This window comes from Ascidia mentula, chromosome 5 (assembly GCF_947561715.1).
Source record: "Ascidia mentula chromosome 5, kaAscMent1.1, whole genome shotgun sequence".
Taxonomy (NCBI): Eukaryota; Metazoa; Chordata; class Ascidiacea; order Phlebobranchia; family Ascidiidae; genus Ascidia; species Ascidia mentula.
Genome location: NC_138570.1, coordinates 2,847,186 through 2,861,681, shown reverse-complemented (window position 1 = coordinate 2,861,681; position 14,496 = coordinate 2,847,186). Strand labels below are relative to the sequence as shown.

Here is a 14,496-nt window from a genome sequence, read left to right as displayed (position 1 = left end):
CGCAAATTACTACCTTTCCAACATGTGCATTGGCAATTTTGTTGACAGACATATGGTGATTTGTAAATATGGAAGTGGCTAATACTTGGTTACAGCACATAGAAATAACAACCCACTAACCAACCTTTAGGTTGACACTAACTCCATTTCTATCCTCCAACGAAAACCACTACTTACCGGTACGGAGTTAGACAATTGCAATGTTAAATCCTCCATTTTCTCTGAAATTACAAGGATTGGAAATCCTGGAAATGGGCTTTTAATTGTAGCTAAGTCATGTGTTGCAACTGGTAAAGTAAACTCGTAAACTCGGATTTCAAATTCAATATTATAGTTATAATAGGGCATTCAAAAACTATGTGAACATATTTGTTAGACTTACAAAAACATTACGCCAACGCCACATTAAGCACAAATCTGTTAAGTTGAAATATTTGCCATACCAGTAACTGCATGTTCGTTTATTCAATAAGAACGCTTTATTTCAATTATTGCAACCGATAATACCACAAAACTCAAGTATGAGCCATTGTTTCAAAAAACGCTTTTCTCAAACTTAAATAGAAATCATATCGTATAAAACTTGTTTAAAATGGTCCTCTAGCTCCATCGTGCGGTTACACTTTTATACAGTCCTCTAACCATAGTATACTCTTATGGTAGTGCAACGGCTCCTCTTTTCTTTGTTTGTTTTATTGTCTGTGGGAAACTCCGTCACGCATGATTTCCAGGAGATCAAATGCGACTTTTTGCATACGAAGAGATAGGAAACTTACATATAAATTCGAATTACTAAAAACGTGGGTAGAGTTTCGAGCTGAATTTTTAGTATGTTAAAATAAGTATTATACTGATTCAAATGGGTAAAAAAATAAAAAATAAATCATTTCCTTTTTTGAAATAACGCATCGTTTTTCTGAAGAATTTTTTGAAGGCCGTGTGCAAATGGAATTAAAAAGCGTAAGTATGCCCCTTTACATTTGTTTTTGTTGTTAAGTGTGTTTCAACATGCCTGTGCTGACGTAATCTAACTGTGACGTAATCATGACGTAGTTTGTTAGTACTGATATGGCTAAAACCGCTTTGTTTGTTGTAAAAAGACATTTTAAGGCAAAATAACGTAGTCTGCCATAAGTAGACTATATTTTGAAGTTATTCTGGGTCTTCAGATATTTATAAATGTGCTGCTAATCTATTTTTGCATGTATCTTACATCTTGATGTAATATTTTAATAGGGTTTGATCATTTGATGTGTGAATATGTATCAAAAAATAATTAAGTGACCAAACAAAATTAGTAGATTGTGGTATTATGTCACAAGTTCGCATGTTGCAGTTTAAAGTAAAACTCTACTTAATCTGTCTTCCTTGACTAAATTTGTATGTCCAAATTATCACATCCTATTTTGCCAGAACAAGACAGAAGTAAAAAAAATTCAGACAATCTACAGGATTCTCAGATGAAGAAACAAGATTTTTGTACCAACCTCCAGAAATTTATATCATTTGAATTCTGTCTCTGATGAAAACATTTAATGTGTTCATATATTAAAATTATTGTAAGTTGTATGGTGTATGATAATAAATTATAAATCAAAATGTATGACTAACTCCTGTCTAGTAAAACCAATCACCACACAAAAAGTAAACAGGATACTTTGTTTATGTACAATTGCAAAGGAAATACTCATTTCATGCTAGCATCAGAATATATTTCAACAACATGAAACCCAAAGCTTCTTTGAAAAAGACATTTTTGAATCTAAGTTAACAGGCACATTATGTATTGCTTATTTTTTTATCTAGTTTTGTTTCCCCACACTTTGAATTTTGTAAACAACAACCTAAAAGAATTCATAAGTATGTTTATGTATGGCAAATACACACAAGATTACATCTACACAACAAGCTAACTCACATAGAAAAAACTGTAGGTGATTATGAAACATATCATATTACAAAAATTTGTATGTGTATTCTTCTAGTTTTTCTTCACCAGTTTCACAAACATTATTTCAGAGCAAGCAGCCCCAAAGCATTTCGACCTTTGGTCATCTGATGATCTATATTGTTTGCATAATTGCTTGTAGTTAGGAATTGAATCTTGCATGAAAATCACAATAGCTAAAAAAACGCATTTTTACACTATAGGATACCTTATAACCATATTTCTGCCTGTAAAATGACGTCATGATTACGTCACTAGATTTATTACGTCAACACAGGTACGTTGATACATACTTAAACCAAATATTACGTAAGGTGGTACACTTACACTTTAAAACTTCCATTCACACATGATGTCCAAAAAACTAATCAACAAAACATCACCGTACCTCGGAAAGAAGGGTAGGAAATATTTAATATTTTTAGTTAATGGAATCAATATAGAACTAACTTTAACATACTAAAAATTCAGCTCGAAATTCTACCCACGTTTTGAGTAATTCCAATTTATATGCGAGTTTCCTATCTCTTCGTATGCAAAAAGTCGCATTTGATCTCCTGGAAGTCATGCGTGACGGAGACAATGGTTGCACTACCATAAGAGTATACTATGCTCTAACTCCATTGTGCGGTTAAATATTTTTTTAAACTTACATAGAAATCATATCGTATAAACCTTGTTCAAAATGGTCCTCTAGCTCCATCGTGCGGTTACACTTTTATACAGTCCTCTAGCTCCGTTGTGCGGTTAAGTATTTTTTTAAACTTACATAGAAATCATATCGTATAAACCTTGTTCAAAATAGTCCTCTAGCTCCATCGTGCGGTTACAATTTTATACAGTCCACTAGCTTTATTGTGCGGTTAAATGTTTTTTTTAAACTTGCATAGCAATCATATCGTATAAACCTTGTTTAAAATAGTACTATATGATTTTTATGCAAGTTTATAAAAATATTTAACCGCACAAGGAGCTAAACGACTGTATAAAAGTGAAACCACACGGTGGAGCTAGAGGACTAATTTGAGCAAAGTTTATACGATAAGATTTCTATGTAAGTTTGAAAATAATTTTGTTAACCGCATGGTGGAGCTAGAGGACTATTTTAAGCAAGGTTTATACGATATGATTTCTATGCAAGTTTATAAGAAATATTTAACCGCACAATGAAGCTAAAGGACTGTATAAAATTGTAACCGCACGATGGAGCTAGAGGACTATTTTAAGCAAAGTTTATACGATAAGATTTCTATGTAAGTTAAAATATTATTTTCAACCGCACGGTGGAGCTAGAGGATTATTTTGACCAAGGTTTATACGATATGATTTCTATGTAAGTTTAAAAAAATATTTAACCGCACAATGGAGCTAGAGGACTGTATAAAAGTGTAACCGCACGATGGAGCTAGAGGACCATTTCAAACAAGGTTTATACGATATGATTTCTATTTAAGTTTGAGAAAAGCGTTTTTTGAAACAATGGCTCATACTTGAGTTTTGTGGTATTATCGGCTGCAATAATTGAAATAATGCGTGCTTATTGAATAAACGAACATGCAGTTACTGGTTTTTGTAAGTCTAACAAAGATGTTCACATAGTTTTTGTAATGCCCTATTACAACTATAGTTATATATAAAAATTTAATGTGAAATCCGAGGTTATTTTACCAGTTGCAAGCACCCTTCTACAGGATTTCGGTTCTTAGCATTTACCGCTATTTTGGGGGCTCCGACAACTGATCTCTCCGACCTATGTACGTTATTACATTTCCTGCAAACACACGCACACGTGCGTTTGTTGTTGTTTGCTGCTGACTTTAGGGCAGGAGTTGGTAAAGTAATGGCAAACAACGACAAAGACAGTCTGAAACTTATTGACGTATCAGACAAATTAAAGGAAAATGAAATCTATTCAGGAACATTGCAACAAATCGACCACGTAAGTCGATACTGACAAGAAGTTACTAAAAAGCTCGTAGCAATGAAAATTATTCCATTAAATCCTGTATTTAGGAAATAAACTTGTTAGTGTACCTTGATTTGCAGAAAAATAATGACAAAAAGATTCAAGTCGCTTCTGGTTCTGGAAACAATATTGGATCTGAATGTAACTACTTGCATTTGGTTTTGTAATAGTCACATAAATACGGAAACAGATATTTTGTTTAGCAGTGAAGTCTGTTGAAGACAAAAAGAGCACTTCAAGGTTGAAAAAATGGCAAAAGAGGATGCGTTTTCAGCCAAAAAATGTCACCCTTGATTCTGGTATGTGTTGTTTGTGAATTTATGCATTTAAGAAGGTAAAAATGGTGATCCTAAAGTTTATTTTCAGAAGAGAAACACAAATATTACAAGGAGCTAGTGCCGGAGTTAAATGAAGAAAACTTTGAAATTCCAAGAGGTATAAATTCATAAATTTAGTAACTATGTACAGAGCCTTTCAATCAATCCTTTTGCATTAATCTTAGCTGTGCCTGTGGCTGAATATGTGGAAGAGGCAGAAAAGGAGATAAAAGCCATGATGACTGCGATTAAACAACATTCGGGAAGCAAAACTGCACTGCAGGTGCAACAATTATTGTTTTTTTTTTAAGTTATGTCTTAGGACATGGTATGATTTTTTATGTTACATCTTTTAGTGAAACTGCAGAAATTTGCACATGGTTGTTACTATACTATGATGTACATTCATGCAATTTAATAATTGCAGATTTTGCCGAAGCATCTGAGAAGACGTTCTGCTTCACACAATATCAAGCGTTTACCCACGAGACTCAGGGAACTTGCAAGTCAACAAATGGCACAAAGCAAGGTAAAAGTGTAACTTTCAATATTCCTGAACAGTTACATAGTTCAGTGGTTCTTCACATGTGGTGTCTTCTGCTTTGTTTATTTCAGGCTTTGGGTGGTCAAGATAAAAAGGTGTGTCGGAGAAAAAGGAGGCGGAAAGTTGACTTACAAAATGAATATGCTGAAAGAGCAGGTAACCAGACAAGATTATTGCTGTTGCTGAAAATAAATGTAAAAAATGCTTTGATTGGCAATATTTATATAACTGTTGCAGAGAAGCAAGGCTGGTTAGAAACACATTTGTGGCATGCCAAGAGATTTAAAATGAGCCAACAGACCGATCTCCACTTTGCTGATTGGAAAAAACGTGTTGCAATTCTCCCAAGTGACAAAAGTTTCAGAGCTTGCTACAGAGCTGTCGCTAAACATTGTCTCATAGAGGTTTGCGGAAGAAAATACACTGTTTGTTTTTAAGCCATCCAACTGTCAAAATTTTTAATTAAGGACATTTCATACTTTCATTTGCTGGAGCTAAAAGGCCAGGAGACTCATATTAAATTATTGTTGGGGGACATATTGGAAGATCATGATATGTGCAAAGTATCTGATACTAGTGATGCCAATGGAAAACTTGCAATTGAAGTAATGATGTGTAAAAAGGCAAATGGGAGTGTAATTGGCCCCGTGCAGGTGCTGTGGAAACCGAACGAAGAACAAGAAAAAGGTATTCCATTGTCATCACGAGTAGTGGAAAAAGGTGTTAATATAAAATTCGAAACCTAAATGGTATCCATAGCTTGTTTTTTTTATGAAATTATTCTTTATTTTTTGTTATTAAGATGGAGTCACTGCTTTGTGGTGCTGGGTGCATCCTGCTGCATTTACCCAAAGTCTTGAGTTGTTACAAAATTTTACATTTGAACATGGCATTACAATCAGGTGATCATATCATATGCACAATCATACCATAGCCCTGGTAGCTCAGTTGGCAGAGCATCAACATTTCAATATGTTGAGGTGGTGAGTTCGAACCTCACCCAGGGTATTGCACTGAAACACAATGTTCTATTATTGTCGCAAAAGTAATGTTTTGAGTTTTTATTCAGTGACAAATCCAAAGATCTTGTACGATTTCGTTTAACTGGACCAAAATCAAGTGTTACTTTATTGTCTGTATTAAACCCCATGAAACTGTTGGAGGATAGGTCGCAGACCGCAGGTAAAATTGTGGTGTACTCAATAAGTTTGTTATGTTTTTTTTTGTGAATTGGCCCGCAGAACATTTGAGCAAACAACTCCTATCATGGACTGAAGAACACGACTGCCAGATAAAGAAATCACGAGATACCCTTTTCAAAATATTAAGTGGTAAAAAAATCTTGTTTTCCATTTTATTTGAACACCATTATAATTTTTCAAAACGACTATTTCCTTCAAAAAGGGTACATAAAAGTTTTTTGTGTGTCACCACTATATTGACAGCCCAGTACGTTTGTGACTTAAAATACAATTTCAACTTTAGGCTACCATCGATCGCATTTTCAATCTACCTACCAGGACATGTTTACTGGAGTGCGTCATGGGGAGGTTTTATCATTTGTCTGTGATGACCCCAGATTGACCCTTCCTCTACAGAAAACTATACCAACCTTTAAAGCAACTGTGGCCAGCAGTGCAAGTATGATATAAAGCATGTCATGTTTTGCTTTTTTGGGTTTATTTAAAATTTACACTTACTAAAATTTTAAAATTTATTATTATTGTAATCACAGTCCTTATTAGAATTTATCAATTATTACTTTCATAATTTGGTTTTATTTTGAATTTCTATGAACTATGATACTAAAGTGATTATTTTTGCAGGTGATATTGAAAGTGTGGCAACAGATGAAAAATATTTTCATACAAGAGAGGAATTGACCCCATGGTCTCCACTGTGGGATTCTGGTATTCTTGATGAGGTATTTTTTGAACTTTTACATTGTTGATATTTGTCAGAGCATTATAAGCACATTGTGGGTAAAAACATAAAATTGATTAAATTGTAGAAAGAGGCATAAAAACTGTGAAGCTGTTTTCCATAATATAAAAACATTGTCATTAACTTCATCACTACTTTAAGTCCATTTTATTACAATTACTGCCCTGTTTTCAATTTTAAGAAAATGATGTCTGTATGTTTGGCAAAAATTAAGAGTTTTTGTTAATTTAAAGATCGCAGCTAGTAGACTTCCCGACCATGTAACGAGTACTCGGAAAAATGATGCAAAGTTTTCACTGGGTGAAGAAAAAACAAAACATTTGGCGTCCCTCTCCACTCCAGTACCTGTTCTGTTCATAAGAAGGAATGGATTCGTTCCCGAGCACGTTAAACAAAGTATAATAATTACTAAATGTGAATACTTTTATTTATTCTCCAGTACATGTAGTAGGGGTTATTATACTTATGGTTGTTTTATAATGACTGCGAATCACACATGTTATGTGTGTGCTTACATAATTGTGTTATAACTTCCCATTTGCCATTTTACATTAGCCTTTTCTTTTGCGGCCCAGAAAAATGCTGATTTACAATTTGTGTTCAAAGAATGTTTATGTTTTCTAAAGCTACTGGGCCACATGCTGGTCCATCTTCTGGTTTTGGGTCTGGTTGGGATCTTGTTCTTCCGAAGAAGTGGGCAACTGCTTTCTGGATTCCTCTCATCTATCACAGAGCACGTGCAGGAGGACTGAGAGAACGCGAGCATTGTCATTTGGTTTGTATTTATTGATACCTTGGAAACAAAACTGACAAAATAGCTGTGACATTTATAAAATGTATGTATATGATATGCTATAAGCTCCTAAATGGTATGGCAAAAATCTAATCAGAATTTTTGCAACCGACACGTACATAACATGTTAAGAAGGTCACAATTCTTTAAAGCTGTAAGAGTGTAAAGAAAGGTTTGTCCTACCATACTATCTGTGTAGCTTGTTTATGTCACAGGAATGTAAGGTGCCTTTCTTTCCACGGGACTTTCCAGAAACTGATGCTGGTAGAAAGTGGTGGAAAGCAGAAGCGGAAATGAATCGAAAAACTTACTATGGGTAAGTAATATGATAGTTTTTGGAGTCTAGTTTACCGTTTTCAGTATACAGACACTTGTGTTTCCTTATTCATGCTTTACACCTTAGAAAACCACCATCAAAGCGTGTCAACTACAGTGTTCTCGCCACGCCCTTTCCTTTTGCCCCTGATTGGCAATGCCTCTTTCTTCCAATGGAGGGAACCAAAGGGAATGTCCCTTCTGTTGAAATTGCTACAGTCAAGAAGGAACATCCTTCTGCAAATAACTCATCCGAAGGCCTTTTGTTATCAGACAATCAGAACTTTGCCAAAGTCAAAGGGGAATTAATTCGAAAACGAAAATCAGAGGTTGTTGGAGATGATGTCATACCTTGCAAAAGAATAAAAGGATTTGACGTCACTCCATTCTCTGTATTGCGTCACCCTGATAAGGTCGCTGAACTTAGGGAAATATTGAATGCTGGAAAATGTGGTGAGTTTGAATAAAAACTGGTTTGTGGGACAGTAAAAAATCTAAGGTTGCTTAGAAATGTGATTTCTTTTTAGCAGACGGCGCTATACAGTTTCTCGAATCTCTTCCTTTCCACACTCTTATATGTGTAAAAGTGTCCATGATCAACAGGGGAATTCCCTCACCCCAATCCATGCTATGTGCGCCCACCTGTGATGATTTTAATAATTTAAGAAGGGAATTTGAAGATTTGAACGGGGAAGGGATAAAAACTTGCACTGGCCCCGTCGAGCCCGGACATGACGACCCGTATCTTGACAAGAGGTAATTATTTAAAGTTTGTTTCAGAAAGAAATCACTAAATTTTCAATAGTTCAATTTTTGACGGTGAACTGCTGTTAGTTATATCTGGTCATAAACTTTTACTTAAAACACAGAAAACTTGCCACTGCACAAGCTAAAAAACGTCGAAAGAGGAAGGCAGAGGCAGAACACGTGACCTCGTCGGCCAATCGACAACCGCCGACGTTTGAAGTCATGCCCTCCAGACAAATTATTGGTTTTGTAACTTCTGGCGACTTCTTGTTCTCTTACGCCTCCGGTGGCGGCGTGGGCTTTGTTTCGGCGCAACACATGGTGGCGCTGCTTAAAAGTCAGTTGAAAAACGCGTGGCTTTGCGAAGAGTTTGCTGAACAGACAAAGCCACCATTGGTTCTTTTGCGCACGATCGATTCCACTCAATATCGGTTTGCAAGACTAACAGTTACTTGCTGACACGGTGGATTAAGTGAACATTGGCATTTTGCTTGCTTGCTTACGCTGTTGATTTGTAAATGTGCGTTGGGATGATCATTACTAAAAATTAAAGATATTTAAAGCTTTCTGCTTAAAAATTCGAATCATATTATGTTCAACAAGGTTTTGTGTTTAATTTTCGTAGTGGTCTGCAGACAGGTCCACCGCTCGACCCAAATACAGAAGTCCATGCAGCTTTGATGACTAAATAGCCAAGCCATAATCACCAAAGCTGTACTGATGGGACTCATTAGGTCAAAATGAGTGGCACTGCTGTCTGTAGCTTGCTGAAAACATTGGTAACTCTATTGCTTACATTATATTGATCACTTTGTTGTATGCCTATTGTTTTTTTTTGTTGAAGACACTACTCTTCTCTGGTAATGTTTTCGGTGGAAGGATGTTTTTTGTCATAGGAATGTTGACGACACGTGTTCCGTTACAAGCGCTGAGGAAGTGACGGAAAAATGTGTAGTGTTAATTGACTTGTTTTAAACTAGGTATTTCGAAATGGTAGCAATGGGAGTTTGTTGTCTGTGCTTCGTTTGCTACCAAGGTACAAACGGCCGATGTAGTTAAATATATTGAAAAGGGCAAATACCGGAAACTGGCTTCTAACGGTACGCAATTGTTTGTATACAACCTTTTTACATTATCCAAATTTTCCGTAGGTTTTGTTAATGCGAAAGCCTGGCGAATGTATTAGGTGTGGTAGCCTAATAGTTTTTGTTGTAGCGTCAATGCGTTAAACCTACTAGGTAGATGTTTACAAAGAAGTAGTAATAGTTTCTTGCATAAAAAAATGACTGTTCCCGACACGGCCGGAATTTACAAGTCAATTATCGACGCCCACAAGCGCATATCGCCTTACGTGAGGCGTACGCCTTTGAATCATTCAGTTTTTCTCTCGAAACTGACTGATTGCGAAGTTCACCTCAAAATGGAGTCGGAGCAAGTTACCGGCTCATTCAAAGTCCGAGGAGCGTTCAACGAAATGCTAGTTCACAGTAGAAAATCGGGCAAGTCCGGTCTGCACTTTATTGCAGCTAGCACTGGAAATCACGGCATCGGAACAGCTTATGCCGCTTCGATATTGAAAGAAAGAAGCACAATATACGTTCCAGTTACCGTCTCCATGGCTAAATTGAAAAGCTTACAACTTTATAATGTCGAGGTAAAGAGAATCGGTTCAACATACTTTGAGGCGAGCCAACATGCTAAGAAGGAAGCCACCAGGCTCGGGGCACACTTTGTGTCGCCCTACACTAATTTGGATGTAATCGGCGGACAAGGCACGGTTGGAAAAGAGATTGTGGAAGAGCTACCGGAGGTGGACGCTATATTTGTTGCTGTTGGTGGTGGAGGCGCAATAGCCGGCATCGCGGCTTATGCGAAGCATCAAAAACGCCCCATCGAGATAGTAGGCTGCCAACCGAAAAACTCACCTACAATGACGGAGTCGATAAGGGCAGGTAAAGTTGTTCAGTTTGAAGCGAAGGAGACTTTATCGGACGGAACGCCAGCAAGGTGCATTGGACCAGATACCATTACCTTCCCTTTGTGCCAGAAGCTTGTTGACCGTTGGATGCTGGTTTCGGAAGAGGAGATTGCCGATGCGATGTACTTGCTCCTGGAGGAGCACCGAAGGGTCGTGGAGGGATCTTCCGGGGTCGTACTGGCGGCGTTTCTCCGATGCCACAAGGAGTACGTGGGAAAAAAGGTTGCGTTGGTGATGTGCGGAGGTAATGTTTCGATGGAGAAGCTGAAGTTCGTCGTAAGTTCGGTTGAAGCTCGAAGAAATAAAAATAAAGAGGATAAGCAGTCGATCAGGAACATTAGAATATCCGAAGCGTGTTGACAAATATGCACAGCTTGCTTGCAATTGGTGTTATCCAACGTTTCTTTGTTAATAAATAATTGTGTTTGGTCGCGGTAATTGTATGAACTCAGATCAAGCTAAATAACATACAATGTATCCGTGACATATTTTATCAAAACTTTTTGAGTGCAAAACGCCAAACTTTAAAAAACTATGTTGTTATTATCTAAACATTTTTGTAAATTTAAGAATGGGGATAGCTTTGATTTTGATGGACTTTAAATATAAGTTATTACGAGTAAATTATACTGAATGCTGCGCTTTTCCCTGAATACAAATCCAAAAGCAGCGTGAATGTTTCTTGAAACCTAAAATCTCGATACGATAATTTTACCAGCTGCCTGCAACAGCGCAAGTTTTCTGTTCGTAGCCCGCCGGGACTCACAGATTCTCGTTCAAGAAACTTGCCATGCCATTACCGCTAAAGAAGAATTTTACGACCATTAAAGGTATCACGAGCATCTGCACAGGCTAAATGATTCTTTTAACAGCTCACGCTCTAACAGCAAAGTCACAACATTGCCGTGGGGCAAATCGCAGCAAGTTAAAGCGCTGTTTCCTCGCCGTAGCAATAAAAGTATTTCGAATAAAGCTTAAGGTCGTTCACCAAATGACAATTAACGTTCTTCAGTAGTTAGCTAGACGTATAAAGAGACGGACATGGCAATTTCTACAGCTCATAGTGGCAATTTAAGTTGAACACTGGCGCAAAATACGTGGCTTTATTTGCTGTTGCAGAAGCACTCTCACTTTGGTGTGCAGGTATTATCACCAAGGCTAAGACATGGACAAGACGCTCAAGTTTTTGTTAGTTACACTTCTACTGTTCAGTAGTTACTGTGGGAAGACGGAAGCACAGTATCTCAACAACCTTATCTCGCAGTTTCTGTTGCTAAGGACCTTCCTGGGTGACAACAATTCGAACACCGGGAACACAGGTATTGTGGACAATAGCTGATAGGCGCAATATCCACTGTTGAAATGTAAAACGGCGGTAAGAAGATTGCGTTAAACTTTCACCAAATTATAGTTAATTAGTAACAATGTACTTTTGCACAGGAACAACACCGGACGTTAATCCTCATTGCCCAACGAAGTGTCCAGTGAACAAGAAATGCCAATTTGCATATCGACGCAGGTTTCTCGGTTTCGCCTGCATGTGCAAAAAAGAGTTCTTCTTCTGCGTTGACAATTTTTGACCGATTTTAGAAATTTGTGTTGCAAAGCAGACATTTTGGTAAAAAATAACTTGTACATCTGTTGAAGGAGCCCATAGATTCTATCTATGGCTTAAAACATAACATTCGTCTTTGTGCGAAATAAAAAAAGTTGCCTAATTAGTTTGTTGAGCTTTTGCAGATGGTAATTAAAGCTAGAGGTGCACAGCAGGGGATGCGTGCCCAAGTTGTACGCGCCACCCGAGTCGCAATGTAATTGTTAGTAGCTATAGCAGTTGGGAATTTTACTCACACAAATAGTCATATGACCCAATGGCTCCAAGTCTAAAGATTAAATAAACCACAGTTTATTTGAAAATAAATTTTTATTTTAGTTTAGAAAAATTATCTAAAAATATCCGAAGGAATTTGTGGTCAAATAAGTTGTGAGGATATATATATCTTATTAATGTTAAAAAACACGTAAATTGAAGGAAGGCTTACATATCACTTGCAAAACTTCAAAATGTACGTTGCTAGCTTTGTTCAGTCTGCAGAATTAAGGTTCCTATTCAAAACATTACGAGTCTTCAAAAGTTTGTTGTTGTTGTTCTTTTCTTCCAAAAAAACACCGTGACGTCACGATCAGCTGTTCTGATGAATGGAGAAACGCAGGGAGACGTGACCTCACACCCGTTGTATTACGCAACCGTCCCGCGTGCGAATGGTCATTGTAGCATTGCTGTACATCACGTAGGCCAGGATTATAAAGCCAAGGTGGTCTTGTGCTTTACGTACTTAAGTTGATTTTCTGGGCATTATTTGCAAGTGAGGTATGAATCAATAAATACTTTAAATTAGTATTGCTAGGAATTTGGTGGACATTTGTACATTATAAGATACAGAATACAATAGGACATTTGGTGTTTATACATTATGTTATGCTTCTCTATAGTGGTCAACAGCTTGCAGATTTAAGTTTTTGTGTACTGTAACAGTGTTTTATTCTTGTTCACCTGTCAACTGGAACACAATGTCTGACAAATCTTACTTTACCCGCGCTTGGAATGAAGTCAAACGCAAGCCTTTGTTTTATGGAGGTAAAATTACAATGTAACTTGCAATAAAAACTAACTTTCCTGTAAATAACTTCCTCTATTTGTGACAGACTAACTGCTTAAAAACTTAATTGGTACAAGCTTTCGAGAGCTTTTTCTTGCTTCATCATTTGTAATAATAAAAAAACAATCACTTTACTAAACACAAGTTTATACAATACATGTTACCATAGGCTTCACTGCGTGTACTGGAATCGCTGCCTATGGATTTTATGGTTTGCGCCACCGTGATAGAAGACTTTCTTTATATTTGATCAACTTGCGATTGGCAGCACAGGGATCATTTGTAAGTTTGCTTTTTGTCAATTTAAAGTTTGTCTTGTACATTAATTCATGTTTACCTAATACCTGTTTTTTATACTAAACCCAAGAAACTATTCATAAAGTTTGCAAAACAAACATCACTGACCTAGAAATCATGTTTCATGGTTTTGCACATGCAATATTTTATATTTTTATCTTTAAATTATAATTTTTTGTAGGCTGCCATTCTGACAGCTGGTGTGACCTACATGATGTTTCAAAGATATGTAATGAAAAATGAAGATTTTGAACTTGTTGACAAGAAAGTCAAATAGCATTTACTTTTGTTGTTGTGATACGTAGATGACATTGTTTTATTATTTTAATAAAGTACTGATACTGAAGTGCCACTAATATAATTGGTGTACTGCAAGTGAATTTTTTTTAGATAGTAGGACCCTTCTGTTGATAAATGCCTCAAAAGCAGTACTTAATATTGTGTTGTTCCAGCACCAATGCCTCATTTGTGATGTCAGGTCACGTAAAAGTAATATATGAATGTTGTTGGGAATTTTTATATGTTTTGTTTGATAATTTGTCCAAACTGCGTATATAATTACTTTAAACTGTCGTTTGTACTCTTCGTTTCTCGTGGTAATAAAACGACACAGTATTTTTCTGAATAAATTTTTAAGGCCTTTTCACACCAGTGGTGGGATTATATTTTTATTGACAGGTTTCTACTTTCTGGAAAAAAAAACAGTTTTCACACAAAAGAAACAAACTGGGGGCGCACATGTGTAATTTTGAAAAACTTCAACATATAAATACAAAATAAGTCAACATAAAACATAACTATCATTGTCCAAAAAGTAATTATTAAAAAACTTTAACGCGGATGACTTTGCCATTTTACGAGGTAGTGCATTAAACACGTCATACTATTTTTGTTTGTTTCGTAAAATCGCTTGACACTCGTTTACAATTGTTTTTAAAGTGACCCTGCAGTCATTTTGGGTTGGAAATGTATTCAGTGTGAATTTAT

The 14,496-nt window shown here is 36.5% G+C and overlaps 3 protein-coding genes across 6 annotated transcripts; all 3 read left to right on the top strand.

Annotated features, from left to right (window-relative positions):
• Positions 1–3,499: 3,499 nt before the first annotated feature.
• LOC145902250 (ribonucleases P/MRP protein subunit POP1-like) lies at positions 3,500–9,551 on the top strand. Of its 4 annotated transcripts, XR_014402587.1 has the most exons (21): positions 3,500–3,887; positions 3,995–4,055; positions 4,118–4,213; positions 4,281–4,349; positions 4,417–4,514; positions 4,659–4,760; positions 4,847–4,931; positions 5,013–5,179; positions 5,243–5,462; positions 5,578–5,677; positions 5,845–5,957; positions 6,017–6,106; positions 6,261–6,416; positions 6,602–6,699; positions 6,953–7,115; positions 7,346–7,494; positions 7,728–7,828; positions 7,916–8,280; positions 8,355–8,583; positions 8,697–9,353; positions 9,419–9,551. XR_014402587.1 is itself a non-coding variant. In XM_082990146.1 (20 exons), the coding sequence occupies exons 1-20, from the start codon at positions 3,789–3,791 to the stop codon at positions 9,031–9,033; spliced, it is 2,895 nt and encodes a 964-aa protein (XP_082846272.1). In that variant the 5' UTR covers positions 3,500–3,788; the 3' UTR covers positions 9,034–9,544. The 4 variants fall into 4 exon arrangements, 3 of the variants coding, with proteins under 3 accessions (XP_082846272.1, XP_082846273.1, XP_082846274.1); XM_082990146.1 differs by having other exon boundaries at positions 4,121–4,213; positions 8,697–9,544; XM_082990147.1 differs by having other exon boundaries at positions 4,105–4,213; positions 8,697–9,544.
• Positions 9,552–9,856: 305 nt separating this feature from the next.
• On the top strand, positions 9,857–10,912 carry LOC145901900 (L-threonine ammonia-lyase-like). Its single transcript, XM_082989711.1, has one exon. The coding sequence runs from the start codon at positions 9,857–9,859 to the stop codon at positions 10,910–10,912; it is 1,056 nt and encodes a 351-aa protein (XP_082845837.1).
• Positions 10,913–12,900: 1,988 nt separating this feature from the next.
• LOC145902727 (HIG1 domain family member 1A, mitochondrial-like) lies at positions 12,901–14,155 on the top strand. Its single transcript, XM_082990822.1, has 3 exons — positions 12,901–13,190; positions 13,382–13,494; positions 13,691–14,155. The coding sequence occupies exons 1-3, from the start codon at positions 13,124–13,126 to the stop codon at positions 13,784–13,786; spliced, it is 276 nt and encodes a 91-aa protein (XP_082846948.1). The 5' UTR covers positions 12,901–13,123; the 3' UTR covers positions 13,787–14,155.
• Positions 14,156–14,496: the final 341 nt, after the last annotated feature.